Source organism: Gastrolobium bilobum, unplaced genomic scaffold (genome assembly GCF_033153095.1).
Source record: "Gastrolobium bilobum isolate Gb01-03AN ecotype WA unplaced genomic scaffold, APGP_CSIRO_Gbil_v1 utg500, whole genome shotgun sequence".
NCBI classification, from domain to species: domain Eukaryota; kingdom Viridiplantae; phylum Streptophyta; class Magnoliopsida; order Fabales; family Fabaceae; genus Gastrolobium; species Gastrolobium bilobum.
In genome coordinates this window covers 1,839,444-1,857,320 of record NW_026896335.1, presented here as the reverse complement: position 1 = coordinate 1,857,320, position 17,877 = coordinate 1,839,444, and the positions used below count along the sequence as shown (strand labels likewise).

General features: G+C 34.8%; 3 protein-coding genes across 4 annotated transcripts; 1 reads left to right on the top strand and 2 right to left on the bottom strand.

Moving 5' to 3' along the window:
• The first annotated feature begins 35 nt into the window (after positions 1 to 35).
• Positions 36 to 958, top strand: LOC133299200 (non-specific lipid transfer protein GPI-anchored 20-like). Its single transcript, XM_061498640.1, has 4 exons — positions 36 to 375; positions 494 to 514; positions 607 to 663; positions 753 to 958. The coding sequence occupies exons 1-4, from the start codon at positions 36 to 38 to the stop codon at positions 956 to 958; spliced, it is 624 nt and encodes a 207-aa protein (XP_061354624.1).
• Positions 959 to 7,278: 6,320 nt separating this feature from the next.
• Positions 7,279 to 12,138, bottom strand: LOC133299087 (probable RNA helicase SDE3). Its single transcript, XM_061498510.1, has 5 exons — positions 11,892 to 12,138; positions 10,573 to 11,387; positions 10,278 to 10,451; positions 8,077 to 9,528; positions 7,279 to 7,686 (listed from the first exon to the last, which is right to left on the bottom strand). The coding sequence occupies exons 2-5, from the start codon at positions 11,350 to 11,352 to the stop codon at positions 7,441 to 7,443; spliced, it is 2,652 nt and encodes an 883-aa protein (XP_061354494.1). The 5' UTR covers positions 11,353 to 11,387; positions 11,892 to 12,138; the 3' UTR covers positions 7,279 to 7,440.
• A 1,616-nt stretch (positions 12,139 to 13,754) lies between these two features.
• LOC133299110 (proteasome subunit beta type-2-B) lies at positions 13,755 to 15,710 on the bottom strand. 2 transcript variants are annotated; one of them, XM_061498538.1, is made up of 2 exons: positions 15,289 to 15,710; positions 13,755 to 14,259 (listed from the first exon to the last, which is right to left on the bottom strand). In XM_061498538.1, the coding sequence occupies exons 1-2, from the start codon at positions 15,607 to 15,609 to the stop codon at positions 13,927 to 13,929; spliced, it is 654 nt and encodes a 217-aa protein (XP_061354522.1). In that variant the 5' UTR covers positions 15,610 to 15,710; the 3' UTR covers positions 13,755 to 13,926. The 2 variants fall into 2 exon arrangements, with proteins under 2 accessions (XP_061354522.1, XP_061354523.1); XM_061498539.1 differs by having other exon boundaries at positions 13,756 to 14,259; positions 15,328 to 15,709.
• Positions 15,711 to 17,877: the final 2,167 nt, after the last annotated feature.

The following is a 17,877-nucleotide window of genomic DNA, read 5'->3' as shown; positions in this document are numbered from 1 at the left end:
GACCCCAACAAGCCAAAACACCATAACATACACACATGGAGCGTTTTGTGCCCCTCTGCCGTCTAGCTGTGGTATTAGCCATGGCTATGGTCATGGCTGCACCGGCCTACGCTCAGATCACTACACCATGTAACGTATCAATGGTGAGCAGTTTCATGACTCCTTGTATGAGTTTTCTGACAAATAGCAGTGCCAATGGCACCTCACCCACCGCCGAGTGCTGCAATTCGGTCAAGTCCCTCACAAGTGGCAGCATGGACTGTTTGTGTCTCATTGTTACTGGCAGCATTCCCTTCAGAATACCAATCAACCGAACCTTGGCCATATCTCTTCCTCGTGCTTGCAAATTGTCTGGTGTTCCAGTTCAATGCAAAAGTATATTTCTCCTTTCTTCTTTCTTTTTATTTTAAAAAAAGAAATTGGTTTTTTTTTTTCTCTTTATCAGTGAGGCTAATATGTGTTATTTTCTGCCTTTGTTATTTGCCAGCCACAGGTTCACCACTTCCTTCTCCAGGTAATGCCAGCATGCCCAAAAGTTCCTAATATTAAGTTATAATATTTTCCATTTTAACTAATCTTTTGAATGATTTTGATTTATATTGGCAGGACCAGCATCTTTTGGGCCATCTCTTTCCCCATCTGCTCCATCTCTCAGTCCTGAAGGTACTTATAGTCAACAAAAATACTTAGTCTTGCACTTATAGTACTTTTAAGTTTGATACTAATGTCAGCATCTTCTCTTCTTTGAACAGCTTCTTCTGTACTCCCCTCACCAACACCTTCTCTGGCACCACAGTCTGACATAACCCCTCCTCTTTTGACTCCATCAGTGGATCCATCTGCAACCACCGGAAGTGGCCGCTCTGATCTGAATCCATCATCTGCCATGTCATCTCACAGTCTCCTACCTTCTGTTGTATTGGTTACATTAGGATTTGCTGTCCTTAAACACTATTAGTTTGCTGAGTGTGTGTTTTACATCCTTAGTAGATGTAGATGTACCAATATGTGTGGCTATTGCTTTGGGTTTTTGTCAGATTGTTTCAGACCCACATTGGGGGGGGTATTAGTCAGATCAAAAGGCATTTGTATTGTAATGTTTATGTGTTCATGGAAAATAAATATTTGTTATTTCATTCAGTCAATAAGTTTTTTGAGTTCGCCAACTTTCATAAAATAATTTTAGAAGACTAAACAAAGTGGTTGCTATGATGGTTCATTAGGAGTCCTAGTTTTGGAGTTGAGAAAAAGGTGAGGTCAAACATATCTTAATGCAACAACAAAACTCAATCAAATTAATCAGACAATGATAAACTCTTAATTTCTTTGCCATTATTTTAAACTTCCAAATTGCACATTCACACGCCATTCATCTTATTCTTTCGTTTAAGACTAAACTTACGAGGCACAAGTCGTAAATGATAGCCTTTTACATTAATCATGCTATATTCATGGTTCACTAGTGCCGCTTCTCACAATAAGTGTGGGAAGTCTAAATTTTACAATTCGCCCCTCCAACTCCAACTCCAACTCCAACCATCGTGTTCATGTTGCTTGCATTCTTTTTTCTTATTTTTTCCTTTGAACCAAAGTTGCCGAAAATTACATACATCCTTTCACCTTGAATTAATTTTTTTAATATTTGTCAATTATGAAGACAGAGATTCCCTCTCATTTCCCAATTGTATTTGTGACTATGAATTCAAGCAGGATTGTCACCTTAAGGTTTACTTGGCTGTTGACACTTATATTATGTTTGCTAACCCCGATTGTTAAGAGCCAGATAGATATGTGTTCAGTGCAGGGTATAGATATTCAGCAATGCTTGGTTCAAAGCAACAATGCTATGTATATACAAAGTAGCTGTTGCAAATCCCTCAATCAAATTGTTGAAGCTGGATTAAAATGCTTGTGCACACTACTCAAATCATCCACCATTGGTCTTGTTAGCCCTCCGCTAGTGCTACCATTCTCAAACTGCTACATATCAGTGCCTCCACTAAGTCTTTGTCGAGGTAATGAAGATCTATATTCAGTTCAGTTCTCCACCATTCCAATTTTTCTATCATCTCAAAAAGATGAAAATTTTATATTCCTAATTTTTTGTTTTGAATAAAATATGTGTGTTTTTGGTACCAAAAAATTAAAGAAAAAGTTTATATTTACAAATTTTTTGTTTACAAACTACACTATGTTTGACCACTTGAGTAGAGTATTACCGGTCAGACATAATATAGTTTGTAAGTTTGTAAAAAAAATTTTGTAAACGGATCCTTTTTCAAAATTAAATTATATTTCATGTTTTTCCTTGGTCTATATATGAAGATATGGCTCCTGTGCCTGTGCTACTTCCACCAGAGAGCCCAAAGGAACAAACACAGTTTTCTTCCCCACCAGATGTATTTGTGCCTTCTCCTCCACAAGAAGTGCAGGTTCCACCTATTAATTTGACAATGGATAACAGCAACACTTCGGCCACAGGGCAGCTACATGGAAATGAAGATGATGATCCAAAGTTGTGTATGTTATCCAATGGAGGACACAATACCAGGATATAACTTCGATATATTAATTAATATAAATTAGGAAGAATTTATTATATTCATATGGGTTGCCCGGGACTCGAACCCGGAACTAGTCGGATGGAGTAGATAATTTGTTTTTGAATTAAATTCTACAATTAAACAATAAAAAATCCCTCCCCAAGCCGTGCTTGCATTTTTCATTGCACACGGAAAAAATTCTTAATTGATGCTAATCCTAATACCACATAAATGAATCAAATATTGGGTAAGTCACCAAAAATTCTATAAATAAGAAATAAACGTTATATTTGAGCAAAAAAAATTAATATATTGTTTTTTAAATAAAAAATTATGAATTTATGATTATTTTGGAAATAATTATACATTTATTGCACAATATCACGTTCAATTTGGACGTCACTAATCACGCTTAAATTGGGCGTCACTCAAGAGACAATCATACCTAATTTAGGCGTCACTCATCAGGTGTTGACACGTGTCATTTAAAAAAAAAATAACAATTTAATCGTAAAACTTCTGAAGGCCATTACTTTTGACTCGGGTATCTAAATCAGGTAATTCTTTTTTTGATTTCACATAACTTTTCGAGATCTACGCAATGATATCTCATTTGACATATTTTATTTCTCACAAACACAATTTAAATTTCCAAAAATAGTATTATAAGAGCGGTTAAACCAGAAGCCTCTGATGAGTTCTGAATTTGTGATTTAATATAAAAAAATAAATAAGGATTAGATTTGTGATTTAAATTAAAAATCAATTTGAAATGTGATTTGGATACCTGAGTCAAAAAATTACCTGATTTGGATACCCGAGTCAAAAAGTTTTATAATTAAATTGTTTAATTTTTTTTTTTGGAAAAAAAATGTGACCCGTGTCAACACCTGATAAGTGACGTATAAATTAGACGAGATTGGTGACGCCCAAATTAAACGTGATATTATATAATAAATGTGTAATTATTTCAAAACTCTCATAAATTCGTAAATTTTTATTTAAAAAACAATATGGGTTTGATGTTTGTTATTTTAAATGATATAAGTTATGTCATTTTAGGAGAGAGATAGATACAGAAAAACGGAAATCATGGGAGAGAGAAAGTAGGTGATTTTTTTAAGTTAAAATTCAAATTTTCTGTGTCTATCTCTCTCCTAAAATGACATAACTTATATCATTTAAAATCACAATCAACTAAATCAAAAACAATATATCAATATTTTTGCCGTTATATTTGCTCTCTCTACTTACTATCATTGAACACACACCACCGTCAAACAGAGTTTTCACAATTGTTATCGAATTCTGTTATAGGATGGCCACCGCCGTGGCCGTGATCGCAGCAGCGTTCCTCGTCGTCATTGCAGAGGCGACGGCGCCTCCTCCTTCAACGGGCGGGTGCACAGACGAGCTAATATCGTTCTCTCCGTGTCTGTCTTACGTGTCCTCTCCGCCAAACAACCTGACAGAAAGTGTTTCCGGCAAGTGCTGCGAAGCGTTCTCTGGCGGCGTGGATTCGCTTTGCTTTTGCTACCTCGTGAGAGAACCTAACATCCTTGGCTTCCCTCTCAACACCACAAGGCTCCTCTCACTCTCTTCCCTCTGCCCTCCCTTTCCACACCAACAAACCTCCTCCTTCAATTTTCTTTGTTCAGGTTCTTCCATCAATTCTTTATTATTATTATTATTATCAAGATCTTAGTTAGTTAGTTAGTTACGGCAGTTACATTCTTGAACATTGTTCTTGAAACTGACAGAATCTCCGGCTCTTCCCCCTCTCAACAGTGCAGCAACTCATATCACATTTGGTGGTGTGTCATTTTCTCTTTCTTCGATATATATATATATATATATATATATATATATATATATATATATATATATATTATCTTTGTTATATATTTTTACAAGAATCACAAACAACATTAACATCATGCATGTTACACAGGGTTACTTGGTGGTGGTGGTGGTGGTCGGGGTGGAGGTGGTGGTGGTGGTCGTGGTGGGGGTGGTCGTGGTGGGGATGGTGGTCGTGGTCGTGGTGGTGACGATGGTGATAGTGGATTGTCAAGATCCCGCGGTGGTGGAAGAGGATCTTATGGGGGAAGGGTAGGAGGGCACAGAAATGGCTCAACAGTGAATGGACACAGGAGATTGCTACCCTCTCAACTAATTGTTACACTCTCACTCCTATGCCTCTACACTCTCTAGTGTTCAATATCTGCCTTCTGTGACTCATTCCTAAATACGGCTCTTACTAATTTTCATTACAATCACTGTTTCTGAGGACAACTTGTGTAGATATTTTAGTTCATGAGTAGAATGTGATAGTTGAAGCACAAGTTTCACAAATATTGCTATTACTGTTGCACTTCGAATCGTTTCTTGCAAGAATTCTAGATGTTTGACTCCACAAAACTTGTCAATGACAACTGATAAATCAAATCATATGATAAACTGCTCGTGATTACGTCCCTTTAGTCTAGAAAATCTTTTTATTTTTATTTTTATTTTTTATTTTTGTATAAAAGGAAAGCATATATAGCCCACTGAAACTACGAAAATAAAAGCATACTATTATCAGCTCCCCTACTATTGTTGGATAGCATGTTCCTAATGTCTGGATTCTGGAGGACCATACAGATCATGGTATCCTGATAGACTCCAAAAACAGTAAAGACCTATGAAGCACCGACACTTTAAAAATTTTGACATGTCGTGTCCGATACTCTCGGATACGACGACACTCTCTGACACTTCAACACGCGATAGAAATTCAAGAAAAGGATTAAAGGTTGCGTTGCGTTGAGTTTTTAGTTTCAACTATTAAATTCGTTGAATTACGATTACTATTTTATTGAGTTTAATATAAATATCTGAGATATCTTATGTTTCTTTGCAAACTTTATGAATATTATAAGTTTAGATTCATTTTTTTGTTAAATTATTGAATATTAAATATAATATACACTATATAAATTAAAAATATTATTTAATATCAAAACGTGTCCTAACGTGTCGAATTCTAACATTTTTAGTAATTAACGTGTCGGAGTGTCGTGTCGTATCGTGTCACGTGTCCCGTGTCGTATCAGTGCTACATAGGTAAAGACTGTCTTTCAATTAATGTTATTAGACCCCACCCATGATCGATCCGATTGGAGTATTCGACTATTGGTCGGGTGGATCATTGATGAGATTGATTGATTCGAATATATATAAATATATATAAAAATAAATATATAAATTTAATTATATTATCCATATATAAAATGAGTTAAAAAAGTTCAATAAATAAGCTCAACAATTATCCAATTACACTTTTATAAGTTCACGAACCACATATAAATAAAAATGCACTTTATTACTATATCAAATCAAATTGCAACTTAGAATCCCCATAAGCATATCCCTCAATGACATTCAAAAGGTCAGATGTTATGAACTCATATTTTTCAAATTCATCTACATTGAAATGACATATGTCACAGTCTCTTAATTTATTGTTCCACAAATTGCTTCAGTATTATAAGCTGAAATTTAAGGTTATTGTAAAAGAGTATATTACTAGCAAATAAAATTACAAATTTTTTTAAAATGAATTATACATTTTTTTTATAAGATAAAATAATTTTGTTTTTTTTTTTTAAATGCATGACTCGACCGGGTTAACGGGTTTAACAGGGTCCAATGCATGGCCGGTCTGATATTTGACTCGAATTGGTTCGCTGAGTTCCGAATTCCGGTCCAAACTGAGTTTCACAACATTGTTTTGAATTCAAATAAAAGATTTCAGAATCTGTTTTTTTTTTTTTTTTTGTCAATTTGTAACGTTTATTAAATGATCATTTGTAATTAGGATTAAATAGCCATTTATAATTAAGCTATATTGTATTCAAATTCAAATTGTCATTTGTAACAACTATTAAATAGGCAATTGTAACTAGAATTAAATAGCCATTTATCTTGAAGGAGACTCTACAATGCATTGCAACTCTTTCAGAATTGTGAAGAAGGGCATCCGTTATTACATTTAGTGCAGAAGATTAGGGAGCTTCTTAGTAGGTCTTGGGTGGTTAGAGTTCAGCATGTTTTGAGAAAAGGAAATCAAGTAGCTGATTAGCTTGCAAAATAGAAAATTGCCCATAGAATGGATATGCAGATTTTTCTTAACCCTCCTTTGGGATGTAATAACCTGATCCGTACTGATCAGAGGGAAACAGCAGTTCCCAGACCTGGTTAATTTGGTGTTTTGTTTTTAATTTCTGATGTATTTCCAAAAAAATATGTAATTGTAATTTAGATACGACAACCTACGTTTCACCAAATTAAATAGATGATTCGATACCAAACTTATTATATTCCTTCCGAGAGTTAGAGGAGAATAAGTAAAATACTTGCAAAGTATAAATAAAAAAACTTTTTTACAAAATTTGTGTCTCACACTAAAAATCAAGTTTAATCACCAAAGAAAATATAAAAATTTCTATTTCTCTCAAAATCAATTCTACTCGGATTTTTTCCCCCAAAAAATTTAATCAAACTCGATTAGTTATAGAGCAATCCCATTTCACTCAAAACAAATTAGCTCTTGATCTATTTATCAAGATTCAATATCGTGGCTTAGCTTGCGTTCTAAAAAAAAAAATCGGCCCTCTCTTTTTTTGTTATCCTCTCTCTGTCTACGGTTATAACTCATAATAAACCTTGCGGCTTAAAGAAATTAACAAGGATAGTTCTTTTTACCCTTCATTCCAAATTAAGAACTCTGACACAATGAGTTCAGGTCCATATAAACTTATCACAAAAAAAAAAAAGAAAAAAAAAAGAAAAAAAAAGAGAGAGTAACGACATGAATATTTATATCAAGTCCAAGTTAGAGGTGCTGGATTAATTACTCTTTCCAGCCACCATCAGACCATTCAGCTTCATCAGTAGCAGGTTTAGGGAACTCTAACTCGGATGAATCTTGACCCCATTCTACATTGTTAGAGGGTAATGCATTATCTTCATTAAAGCTTAAGCAAGAGTTCTCCCCAGTGTCCTCCTCATTATTAAGTTCCAACCTTTCCGGAAGAGAACAACCCTGATAAGACGAATTGTCCACACAGTGCCACAACATTAGGCTCCAATGATCGTCCTGCCAAATGACAAGCGAAGAATGATTTCATAAACAACCATATAATTATCAGAACCAAGGATCTAGCTAACAATCAGGGTTATAACCTGTTTTTTACACTATTATCATCTATGTTTGCATATTTTCTAACCATAATTATCCAGCTAGAAAGACACATTGACTAGATAATGTAGAAATTAGTAATACTACTATCTGTAAGCATTCCCATTTCCCCATACAACCACTAAGTATACTAATTTGATGAGTACCACATCGAAAGTAGAACACCTTGACTTACATGCGATGCAATAAATCAGAGGAGATATGAAAGTGTTCTATTTACAGCATAAAGCTGATCAGATAGATAACTGAATTAACATCAAGTCACGGCTTGCTAGATAAAGGCAGTACCTTGCAGATAATATGCGGATTCCCAATTATAACCAGCAATGATATAGCACGGGTTATAGCCACGTTAAACCTTCTATAATTGCTCAAAAAGCCAAGACAGTGGACTCTGTCAAACTCATTGTGCTTGATGGTCGATCGAACAGTCGATATGATAATAACCTCCTTCTCTTGTCCTTGAAATTGCTCAACACTACCAACTTTGATGTCAGGCATATCTAAATTTTCTAATGTCTGTTTTATTTTCAGCACTTGTTGCCTATATGGTGTTATTATGCCAATGTCTTCCTCCCTTATATTCCCACCAGCTAGAAGCCTCTTGACAACTTCTACAACCTTACTTGCTTCGATTCGGTTGAACCATGATGGGTTATTCCCTTCTCTTTCATCACATCCTTGAATGCCAAAGAAAAGAACAGGGAACTCCTTATTGGGGAGGAACTCTGCAATCATCATGAATGTTGAGGAGTCTCTACATGCAATCAATTGCCCATCATAGAACAAATCTGAAGGGAGACATAAGATCTGTGGGTGACATCGATAGTTTCTAATCAATTTTGTTACATAATTTGCATCTCCACTGGCATATAACTCACATTCAAACAATCTTTCCATGTATGATTTCCCCGACCCATATTCATCTGCTTTCTTGGAATGTATTACTGGACCCAGCTGCAATGGATCTCCAGCCAGAACAAGAACAGTCTCCCTTCTGCAGAGATGGGATACAGCTATCATGGTTTCAGGTTCAGAAGCTTGGCCAGACTCGTCCAAGAAAATGTGAGAGAAGTGACCTCGGGCAACATCTTCAGCATGAAGAAGAGAGGCACTCATATATGTGGATACTATGATCCTATAATGAACGAGGGCACTGACTGGGGGACACTTAAATATCAACTCATCAAAGAAGCAGAAGGGGATAAGTTCAGGTTTGACTTCCTCATATGACCTGGTAGATGCATTGAGCCTGAATATTTCATTTTCTCGAAATTCAACATCCTGTTGAGCGAGGAGTTTCTCCAGTACATAGTCTGCTGCACTATTTGAGGGTGCACAGATAAGAATACGAGCATTCTTATGATGTATGTAGAGCTGGAGGATTGCTTCTACTATTGTCCTTGTCTTTCCTGTTCCTGGCGGTCCATGAATCACATAAGGCGGTGCACCTTTGCAACCAAGAATCATCTTGATTGCACACATTTGCTCCTCATTAAAAGTACCAGATATGGGAACCAGTTCCGTGGTTTTGATGCTCCTCCTTCTGGTTGATGTAGATGGAAAAAGGAACTCAGTTCCTAAGTTTTTTGCTGCCTCAACTGCTTGATATAACCTTCTCATATTGATCCTATTATATGTGAAGTGGACATCATAGAGATTTCCATCTCTATGGAACATGTGAAATGCAGGATCAAACTTCAAATAGACTTCGTCAGCTTCAACACGGTGGACAAATCCCTGCAGAAAATTACATACAATTTTACATAAAGGGCAGAAGCCTGACTGTAACTGAACAAATACATAAAGGCCAAATGCCAGTGCACAAAGGCTCCCCGACTTTGAGAGGGTAAGCATGAGGATTGATTATATGCAAACTCATCCTTGCACTTTATATGTAGACATAGGCAAGTCGAAACAAAAATCATTTGACTTTGGCTTGCTCAGTGTGAGTTTGACCAACATATCTCGAAGTAGATATTTGTTGGTAACATATGGTCTGTAAAAGACTCCTGGGAGGGAGTCAAATAACAGAAAAGAGACAGACATGTCAAATTTATAGCATGAACATGAAGCAATCACTTTTTTATTCTACAATTCTGTAGTAATTTTTATCTTAATTTTATTTAAGGTTTATAACCTATACTTGCTAAATTGGAATGTGCACCACAGAGGAATTCAATCCATAATAGCTGCCACCGGATCATGTTTGTTAATGCAGAGGTGAAATGCATGATGGGCAATAGGGGAATACATATCTAATGTAGGCAACAACATTAATGAGATGGCATTCTACGGCAAATGGTCAAGATAACGACACCACAAAGGCATAATATAGAAATATGTAAATAATTAGAGTATGCATCTGAGAAATCGTTCTAATGACCAGATCCCGGCGGAAAAATTTCTAGCTAAAGATTTGATTTATCCAAGTGAGGAGTACCAAGTGACAATGTGATACGCAGCCACATGAGGATTGAGGACCAAACCTGATAAACGGATGCGGTGTTTTTATCATGTTCAGATGCCAGCTTGGCAAAGATAAAATCCCCATGAACCAGTGATGGCCTTCTCTCAGCAAGCCCAGGAACCTCCATGGACAAGAATTGATTGCCTCTCTTCCTCATAGTTATGCATTCCATGTCATAAGTCCTCATGTCTTCCTGAAATCAGAAGTCAACGGCAACCAAATATTAGAAACAAGGATCAGTCTCGTTGCATTTGACGACTCATAAGCTACTCTTACTTTTAGTTCCTTCATTAACAATAAACCAATAAGATTACCTCCAATTGTATCTCTTCCATCATTATTAATGCTTTGAAATAATGAGCATAATTCTTTCTTGTAAGACCTTCTTCAACAACTTCAGGGACCTGATTGTTCTCAAGCAATTGTTTAATATTCCCGGGAATTTCATATCTTGGAAGTCTATTTACGTATTTTCGATTTGCCTTCCCTGCAGGACGTGAGCCTGCAACAAAAGCATCTACAACAAATTTGTCTTTTCTCCTTGCTTTTGAATAAGGCCTGTTAGAAGCCAAAGACTTGGAGATCTTATCTTCAACTAGGAGGAAAACCACCCTTTCTATTCTTTCATCCCCAACATCAAAATACACAACCGATGAGTACATGCCCATTTCTTTTGTCTTGCAAGACAACCATACTCTTAAGATTTCGTGGGGCTGAAGCATCCTGTCCTCCAAAGAGAAAGATTCTAAAAAGCTCTCATTGCCATCTGCATTTGAATTTGCTGAAGGAGGTTCCGTGAGAGAAAGAGTGAAAGAGTCTTGAGGATTTGAGGCAAAAATATGAACACTCCAGAGGTCCACAGGTTCATCGGTAGTATTGTTAATTGTTATTAAATCCACAGCAGTATCTCCAACAATTACGGATTGAGGCTTGCCTTTCACAAATGCAAATGGGACAGATACGATAACTGCATCCCCTTCATTGTCAACGTAACTACAAACAGATTTCTCTTCCTCAAAATCTAGAAACCCAATTTCTGCCTTTCCTCCTATGACAGAGCATTCGTCATCCGACTTGTATCCGACGGTACTCATTGGAAATTGTTGTATACTACATCCAAGTTTCAGTTCTACACAAAATATCACCAACAAAAATATTATAAATATAGAATAAGACTTTCAGCACAGGCAAGAGAAGCTACAAAACCAGTAGGAATCGTTCCCCCATTGTGTAAATTAAAATCAGAAACTCACAAGTATTCCTAAATGGATACAAAGTGCAATTGCATAAAATTGGTGGACCCCAACCCACACCCTACACTACAAGTGTTCCTGTACAATAAAATTTGTGCATTTGCATAACAGATTACTCCCTCTGTTGCGGAGTAAAAGGAGAGAATGTCAATTCATTCCTAGATTACACAATTTTTGATAAGGTGTAATCTTATCAAAAACTAGCGCTCGCTCGCAGTTGCAATTTTACATCCTCATTTCTTTGTTTTAAGTTCCCTCGTCTATAAGATCCAACCATAGGAAGGAGAAATAAACCAACCCAAAGAGAGGGGAAAAGAAAACACAATTTCCAGTAATATATTGTTGATTGAAGAGAGTGAAGATTGAAGAGTGATACTTACCAATAGCAATAGCAAGTAAGAATGAAGAAAAAAAACCCCAAGTGTTGCGTGGATTCTCACTACTGTACTGAGTGTAAAGTGCGAGCGAGCGATGCTTTGTTCCTCAATCAACACTGCAATACTCTTTACTCTTTTTGAGTCTAAGCATTAAAGTGGCACAGCACAGGGCAAAGCAGTATTGTGTAGCTGGAAAACTGCCTCACTCGCGTATTAGACGACGGCGTTTTCTACTCTTCTTTTCTAATTTCCAAACTAGGAAGGAAACTGTCGATATCCTCGCCTCGCCTTCATTTGGGCCAAAATCAATCTGGGACGAATATAAGGTTTTCCTTTGCCTAATTCACATTAATAAGTACATTCTTATACTAATTTATCCCCCTTCATTTTATTTTACTTAAATTTAATTATTTAGGAGTATCTAAATTAAGGAAGCAAAATAACTATACTAATTAACATTAATGTACTCCTGCACCAATATCTTAGCACTGATTTTCTTTTCTTTTCTTTTCTTTTCATTTTAAATTCAATAGTTTATTTCCAAAAAAAAAAAAAAAATTCAATAATTTAACATCGCTCAACTTAATGAACAAAGAATTTGAATTATTATTATTAGATTTATAAAAGTAAAAAAGGGGGAAATATTTTTTATAAAGTAATAAAAATTATACGTTTCTAGTAAAATAATATAACCTTATTATTATTTTATTTTTTTGGTGAATAATATAACCTTATTTAATTAAGGAAAAAATGTTTGTCTTTTTAAAGAATATAATTTTATGTTATTTTATATCCTAACCGTTGATTTTCATCAATCAATGGTTATAATTTATTGCGAATTATTAATTAATTAATTAATAAGTTTAACTCAATAAATTATAACCGTTGATTGATGAAAATCAACAATTATGATATAAAATGACATAAAATTATATCCTTTAAAAGTATAAACATTTTCCCTATTAATTAATCATCATGCTAAATCTAATTTTTGTATGAGAAGTTATTAAATACCTACTGCATATTATAAGCACTTAAATCAGCACTTAACATATGTAAGATCAAGTTCAAAATGCATCTATTTCTGAAAAATACATTTAGTGTCAAATTTTGTTTTGAGCGCCGATAAGAAACAGTGTCAATTATGACTTGGAAGACTCTATGTCCATTTGTTTATGTGCGGTAAATACTAGGCCCCAATGTTTTGCAAAAATAAAAATTCTAAAGAGCGAAGTTTTTTGGACTTTGCCCTCCTCAAATACAACAACAACAAAAAAGAAAAGCGAAGTTCATATATCGGGATTCTTAAAATTGATTTAATCAAATTACTACGTGTAGTAATTTATTCCCCCCCCCCAAAAAAAAAAAAAAAATTATTATAATAAAGCACAACGTTCTAAACCAAAAAGTTTGTGTAACATGAATTATTTTGTTAAAATTTCTGCACGAAAAATAAGTTCCTCAGTTGATACATACATGATAACTGAAATTAGAATTTCAATTTCAAATTTAAGATCCGAATTAAATTATAAGAGCAAGGACATTTCATTTCCATTGAAGATTCAGAAAATCCGTAAGGAAATTGCAGGCCATCGAAACAAACACCTGGAATCACCTCACACATTCTCCAGTGTACAATACTCTTCTGAAAAGATTTTACTTTTATAACACATGATGACAACATAATTTGAAACAATTTCCACCAACATAAATGTCATGCAACTGGATGTTGATGAATTACTTTTGTTTAACACTGGACCATTTGACTACTGTAACTCTTGTTTCATTTTTTACTCAATCTTTCCTCAAATGTTATTCGCCTTGCAATTCTTAAATTTCCAAAATTCTCACCTTGAGGTATATTAAAATGAAGCCTACCGCATACATTGTCACAAATTCATTTCTGAATAAAATTAGTCATACATATTAATTCAACACAAAAGACAATACCAATAAGAGGAAGTGAAAAGAAAATGTAGAAAGAGAAAAGCATAGGCAAATGGAATGAAGTCCAATCAAAATAAGAAACAGAGTTAACTCAAGCTGGAGGAGCAGGAGTATCCTTGACTGATTCGCGCCATGCATACTCTCTAGCGCCATCCTTGTCAACTATCTTGATAACAAAGTTTGGTGGTGCCACAACCAACCTCAATCTTATTTCCATAATGCACTTATCAACGAGATCGATTGCTTCTTCCACTGACATTCCACTATGGTAGTGTCTGTCCATCATTGAGAGTGAAAAATAGGAGCCATAACCAAAAGCTCCCTTTTCAAGCTTGTGAAGTGTTGCAATGTAGTCAATATAGTATAGTGAAGGGCCTGTCTCTTTGTCATAACCAGCAAGAAGGATGTTCACAGAGTATGGGTTCTAAAGAAAACCAAATTCACATATAAATAAACTCATTATCCAAAATCACGAAACAACATGGCTAATGAATTACAGATACACGACATATATATGAGCATGTTAACAGCTTGATCTATAAAATCTTTTGATTTTTTTGGCAACCTCTATGGTTCAATATCAGGATAGGTAGAAGTGTCAAGTCCCCCATGGTGGAAGGATATGACTTTCTGTGTATGTGACTGTAATTTGACATGTCATATATTCTTTAATTTTTCTTTTGCAGGTAATAAATATTCCAGCACTGACAGCAAATGAAATAAAAGAAAGAACGGGAAATCATATCATAAGGATTTTTATAAACAAAAACAATTACATAAATCTTATAACTCATAGCAATGGCATATGAATAGAGGCAATTAAGCAGGAAATATTTGAATATCACTTTCAGCCACCTATTTAATAAGCAAAATCATTAACCTATAGTATAAGCATGCTAAGGATATGATAAGCTGGAAAGCCCTTTAAGAATGCAAGAGAATAAAACAGAAGAAGCAAATCTTCCCTCAACCAAAATGCTGTCTATAAATATAAGGGTCATATGAAATGACAAACGTGCATTCATTCAGTTGGATTGCAAGCCAAACACAAAAGACCAAGAGATGTAGTTGCTAAAAAGCTAAATCTTCATCTCACCTAGATTAAAATCATATACCACCAGCAAGAAGAAACTGAGCAAACATTATTTCCATCCATCACAAGGGACATTGTCTTTGGTCATTTATGGGTGTGTGTGTGTTTATATATCATACTGCCATTAAGAAGGAGCATTCAAATTCATTCTGTTTTGAATTTCCCAATTGACATAAACAAAAACTATTCTGTAAGTCTGCAATTGTACAAAGAGATTTTAAATACTCATAAATGAATAGGAAGACCTAGCAAAAACACAAATATGAAACTTAGGGCATTTCGTTAAAAGGAAAAAAAGGAAATTTAACTGTTTCCCCAAATGCCAGTTAGGGTTTCCAAAAATTTAAAGCATTGAATCACAATTCTGAAAGGAAAAGAAGAAGAAGGGGAAATTGATACCTTGCGGAGAGCAGTGGCGAGCTCGCCGCGAGTGAAATTAGCAGCAGCTGCAGCAGTCAAAGGGATCCCATTACGGAACTGATAAAGAGCGACGTTCTTCTGTATGTACTCAGTAAATTGAACCCTGTCACCGGGCTCGCCGCTGGCGGCGATGAGTTTATGAGAATCGAGGAGCATGATTTTGTCCTCGTTGGACTTGTGAACCAAGATGCTGTGCACCGCCGATGTATCAGCCACAACCATGGCGAACCCATTTCCGACCAATCCGAATACGCACTCCATCCCCTTCCTTCACTTCTCACTCTGCCTTTTTTCTTTTTCTTTTTTCTTAAATGGGTAAGGGTTTCCGTTCGCTTCTTCTCTTGCTCGGTCTATATGATTTGCATTTTCATTCCTTACTTTCTCTTTCTTAATTACTTATTACATTTAACTTTATCATTTATCATCTCCAATACTATTAACAAGTAACAATTGGGCTAATTTATCATGTGAACAATAAAAAAAAAATGAAAAGTATAGTGATTAAATGAAAAATATAAGGGAATAGTAAGTAATAAAAGATTAAATGTAAGTCCGTCAATGGCGTTAACCTAAACTTTATTAGCATGAATAAATTCATTTAAATTATTAAGTTATTACTTCTTGAATCAAATTTTGAATTGATGTTTCTTAGCAAATTTTGTATACTACGAACATAGTTATACATGATATGATATCATTCATACAATACGATACGATTCATAACTACAGCGATACAATATGTATTAATATATTATATGATAGGAAAACTGAATTAAAATTTGTAACTTTTAATATAAAAAAAAGAAATAAATATTTGATTTATAATTTAAATTTAAAAAATTATTATTAATAAGGAAAATAAAATAAAGATTTGATTTGTGATTTAAACTCAAAAATCAATATGAAAAAATTGTATTAATAAAGGAAATAATTAAATAAATATTTTAATATCTATTTTAAATTATTTTTTATTATACTTCTGTATCTTACAATTTGATATGATTTATGATACACGATACAAAAATTTGGCTAAACAATACACTATACATATTGTGATTCAGCAACCTTGACTAAAACTACTAGTCCAGGCTTTTTGACCATTGTGCCCTTCATTAACCAATTTGTCCCCCATCTGAAACATTCCACCAATCTGCCCCTGTTTGACTGTAGACTGAAGGTTTAATCGATTAAAACACGGACGTAATCGATTAAACCTTCAAAAAATAGTGTTGATCGTTGACCCGCAAGTTAATAGATTACACTACAGTTGTGTAATCAATTAACTTATGACAGAAATCTTATATCAATGTGTCATAATCTCATTTCACTTATATTCCTTTTTTACACTAAAATCTCTCTCATTTTTCATCTATATTCCAACCCATCAAGATTTTATTTCATTCCACCATCTCTAAAGCCTTTATCTTGTTAAATTATTGTTATTACACTTACATATTCAATATTTTTTTGGTAAAATCCGAACCCAAACCCAAAAATCTGAACCCTAGTCCCCAATTTCATGTGAAAGATGAGCTCAAGTTCAAACACTTATATTACACTTATCTACCACAATGGGAGGCATTTTGAAGGTCCTAATGGTGTCCAAATTTGAAGGAAAAACAAAATTGATGAAAATCAAATGGGGCACTACATACAATGAGCTCAAGGCAAAAATTGGGGTTACAAGGTAGCCAAGGCATTCATCGGTTGATAGCCAGAGTAGAGACTCTAGTTAGTAAGTATATTGTATACTATATTAGTAACAATATTTGTGATGATGAAGATGTGGAGTATGTCATGGATGCATTTGCTGACAATAAATTATAAAATTTTATTGAGATAGATTTTGAAGTTGATTCTGGTCAGTCTTTATCTTTACTTATGCATACAAGAACTCCACAATATTTTGATCAAGAAGACAAAGTTGTTGGTTTATTTGCACCTGCACAAGGGTTAAGTCAGATAATATTGCGGGAGGGAGATGAGGATGAGGAAGAGGAAGATATGGATAACAATGAGGAGGGAGAACCTAAGAGTATTATTCTACCAGGTGACACCTCAGATACTGAAGTGGAGGGTGATTTTGACGCTGACATGAACCCAGTAAAACTGAGTTCCCGGGCTATGTCACCACTTTATGTTGACCCGGTTAGCAGCAGTGGTAAGTTAGTAAATTTCAATTTTTATTTAACATTTCATATTTGGGTTATTATTGGTTCAGACAAAAATATCATGCTTTAGATGTAAGGCCTGTTGAGCCATTTTGGAATGAAAGCCAGCATTATTCCTTCGTTAATTGGGTGCACCCTATTGACTAGATGAAGATATTGTATGGTGATGATAACTTGCATAGTGGTTGACAGTTAGGGGACCCATTATATGTGCAACAGGAGTTTCGCTCTAAATCTGAAACGCAACACACCGTGAAATTATATTGTATAAAGGGTCATCATACAACAATATATAGTTGCAAAAAAATGATGAGCATAGATTTGTGATGAAGTGTTGAAACCATGCTGATGGTTGTCC

Excerpts from the sequence above, each read along its gene's own strand:
- LOC133299200 (XM_061498640.1), top strand. The coding sequence starts at position 36 with ATGGAGCGTTTTGTGCCCCTCTGCCGTCTAGCTGTGGTATTAGCCATG. Across the intron at positions 515-606 it reads TTCACCACTTCCTTCTCCAG|GACCAGCATCTTTTGGGCCA; the intron begins GTAATGCCAGCA and ends TTATATTGGCAG. Across the intron at positions 664-752 it reads TCCATCTCTCAGTCCTGAAG|CTTCTTCTGTACTCCCCTCA; the intron begins GTACTTATAGTC and ends TTCTTTGAACAG.
- LOC133299110 (XM_061498538.1), bottom strand. The coding sequence starts at position 15,609 with ATGGAGTGCGTATTCGGATTGGTCGGAAATGGGTTCGCCATGGTTGTG. Across the intron at positions 14,260-15,288 it reads CTTCTTTTCCTTTCAGAATT|AACCCATACTCTGTGAACAT; the intron begins GTGATTCAATGC and ends GGTTTTCTTTAG.
- LOC133299087 (XM_061498510.1), bottom strand. The coding sequence starts at position 11,352 with ATGAGTACCGTCGGATACAAGTCGGATGACGAATGCTCTGTCATAGGA. Across the intron at positions 10,452-10,572 it reads TGGAAGAGATACAATTGGAG|GAAGACATGAGGACTTATGA; the intron begins GTAATCTTATTG and ends TTCTGATTTCAG. Across the intron at positions 9,529-10,277 it reads ACACCGCATCCGTTTATCAG|GGATTTGTCCACCGTGTTGA; the intron begins GTTTGGTCCTCA and ends AATTTTCTGCAG.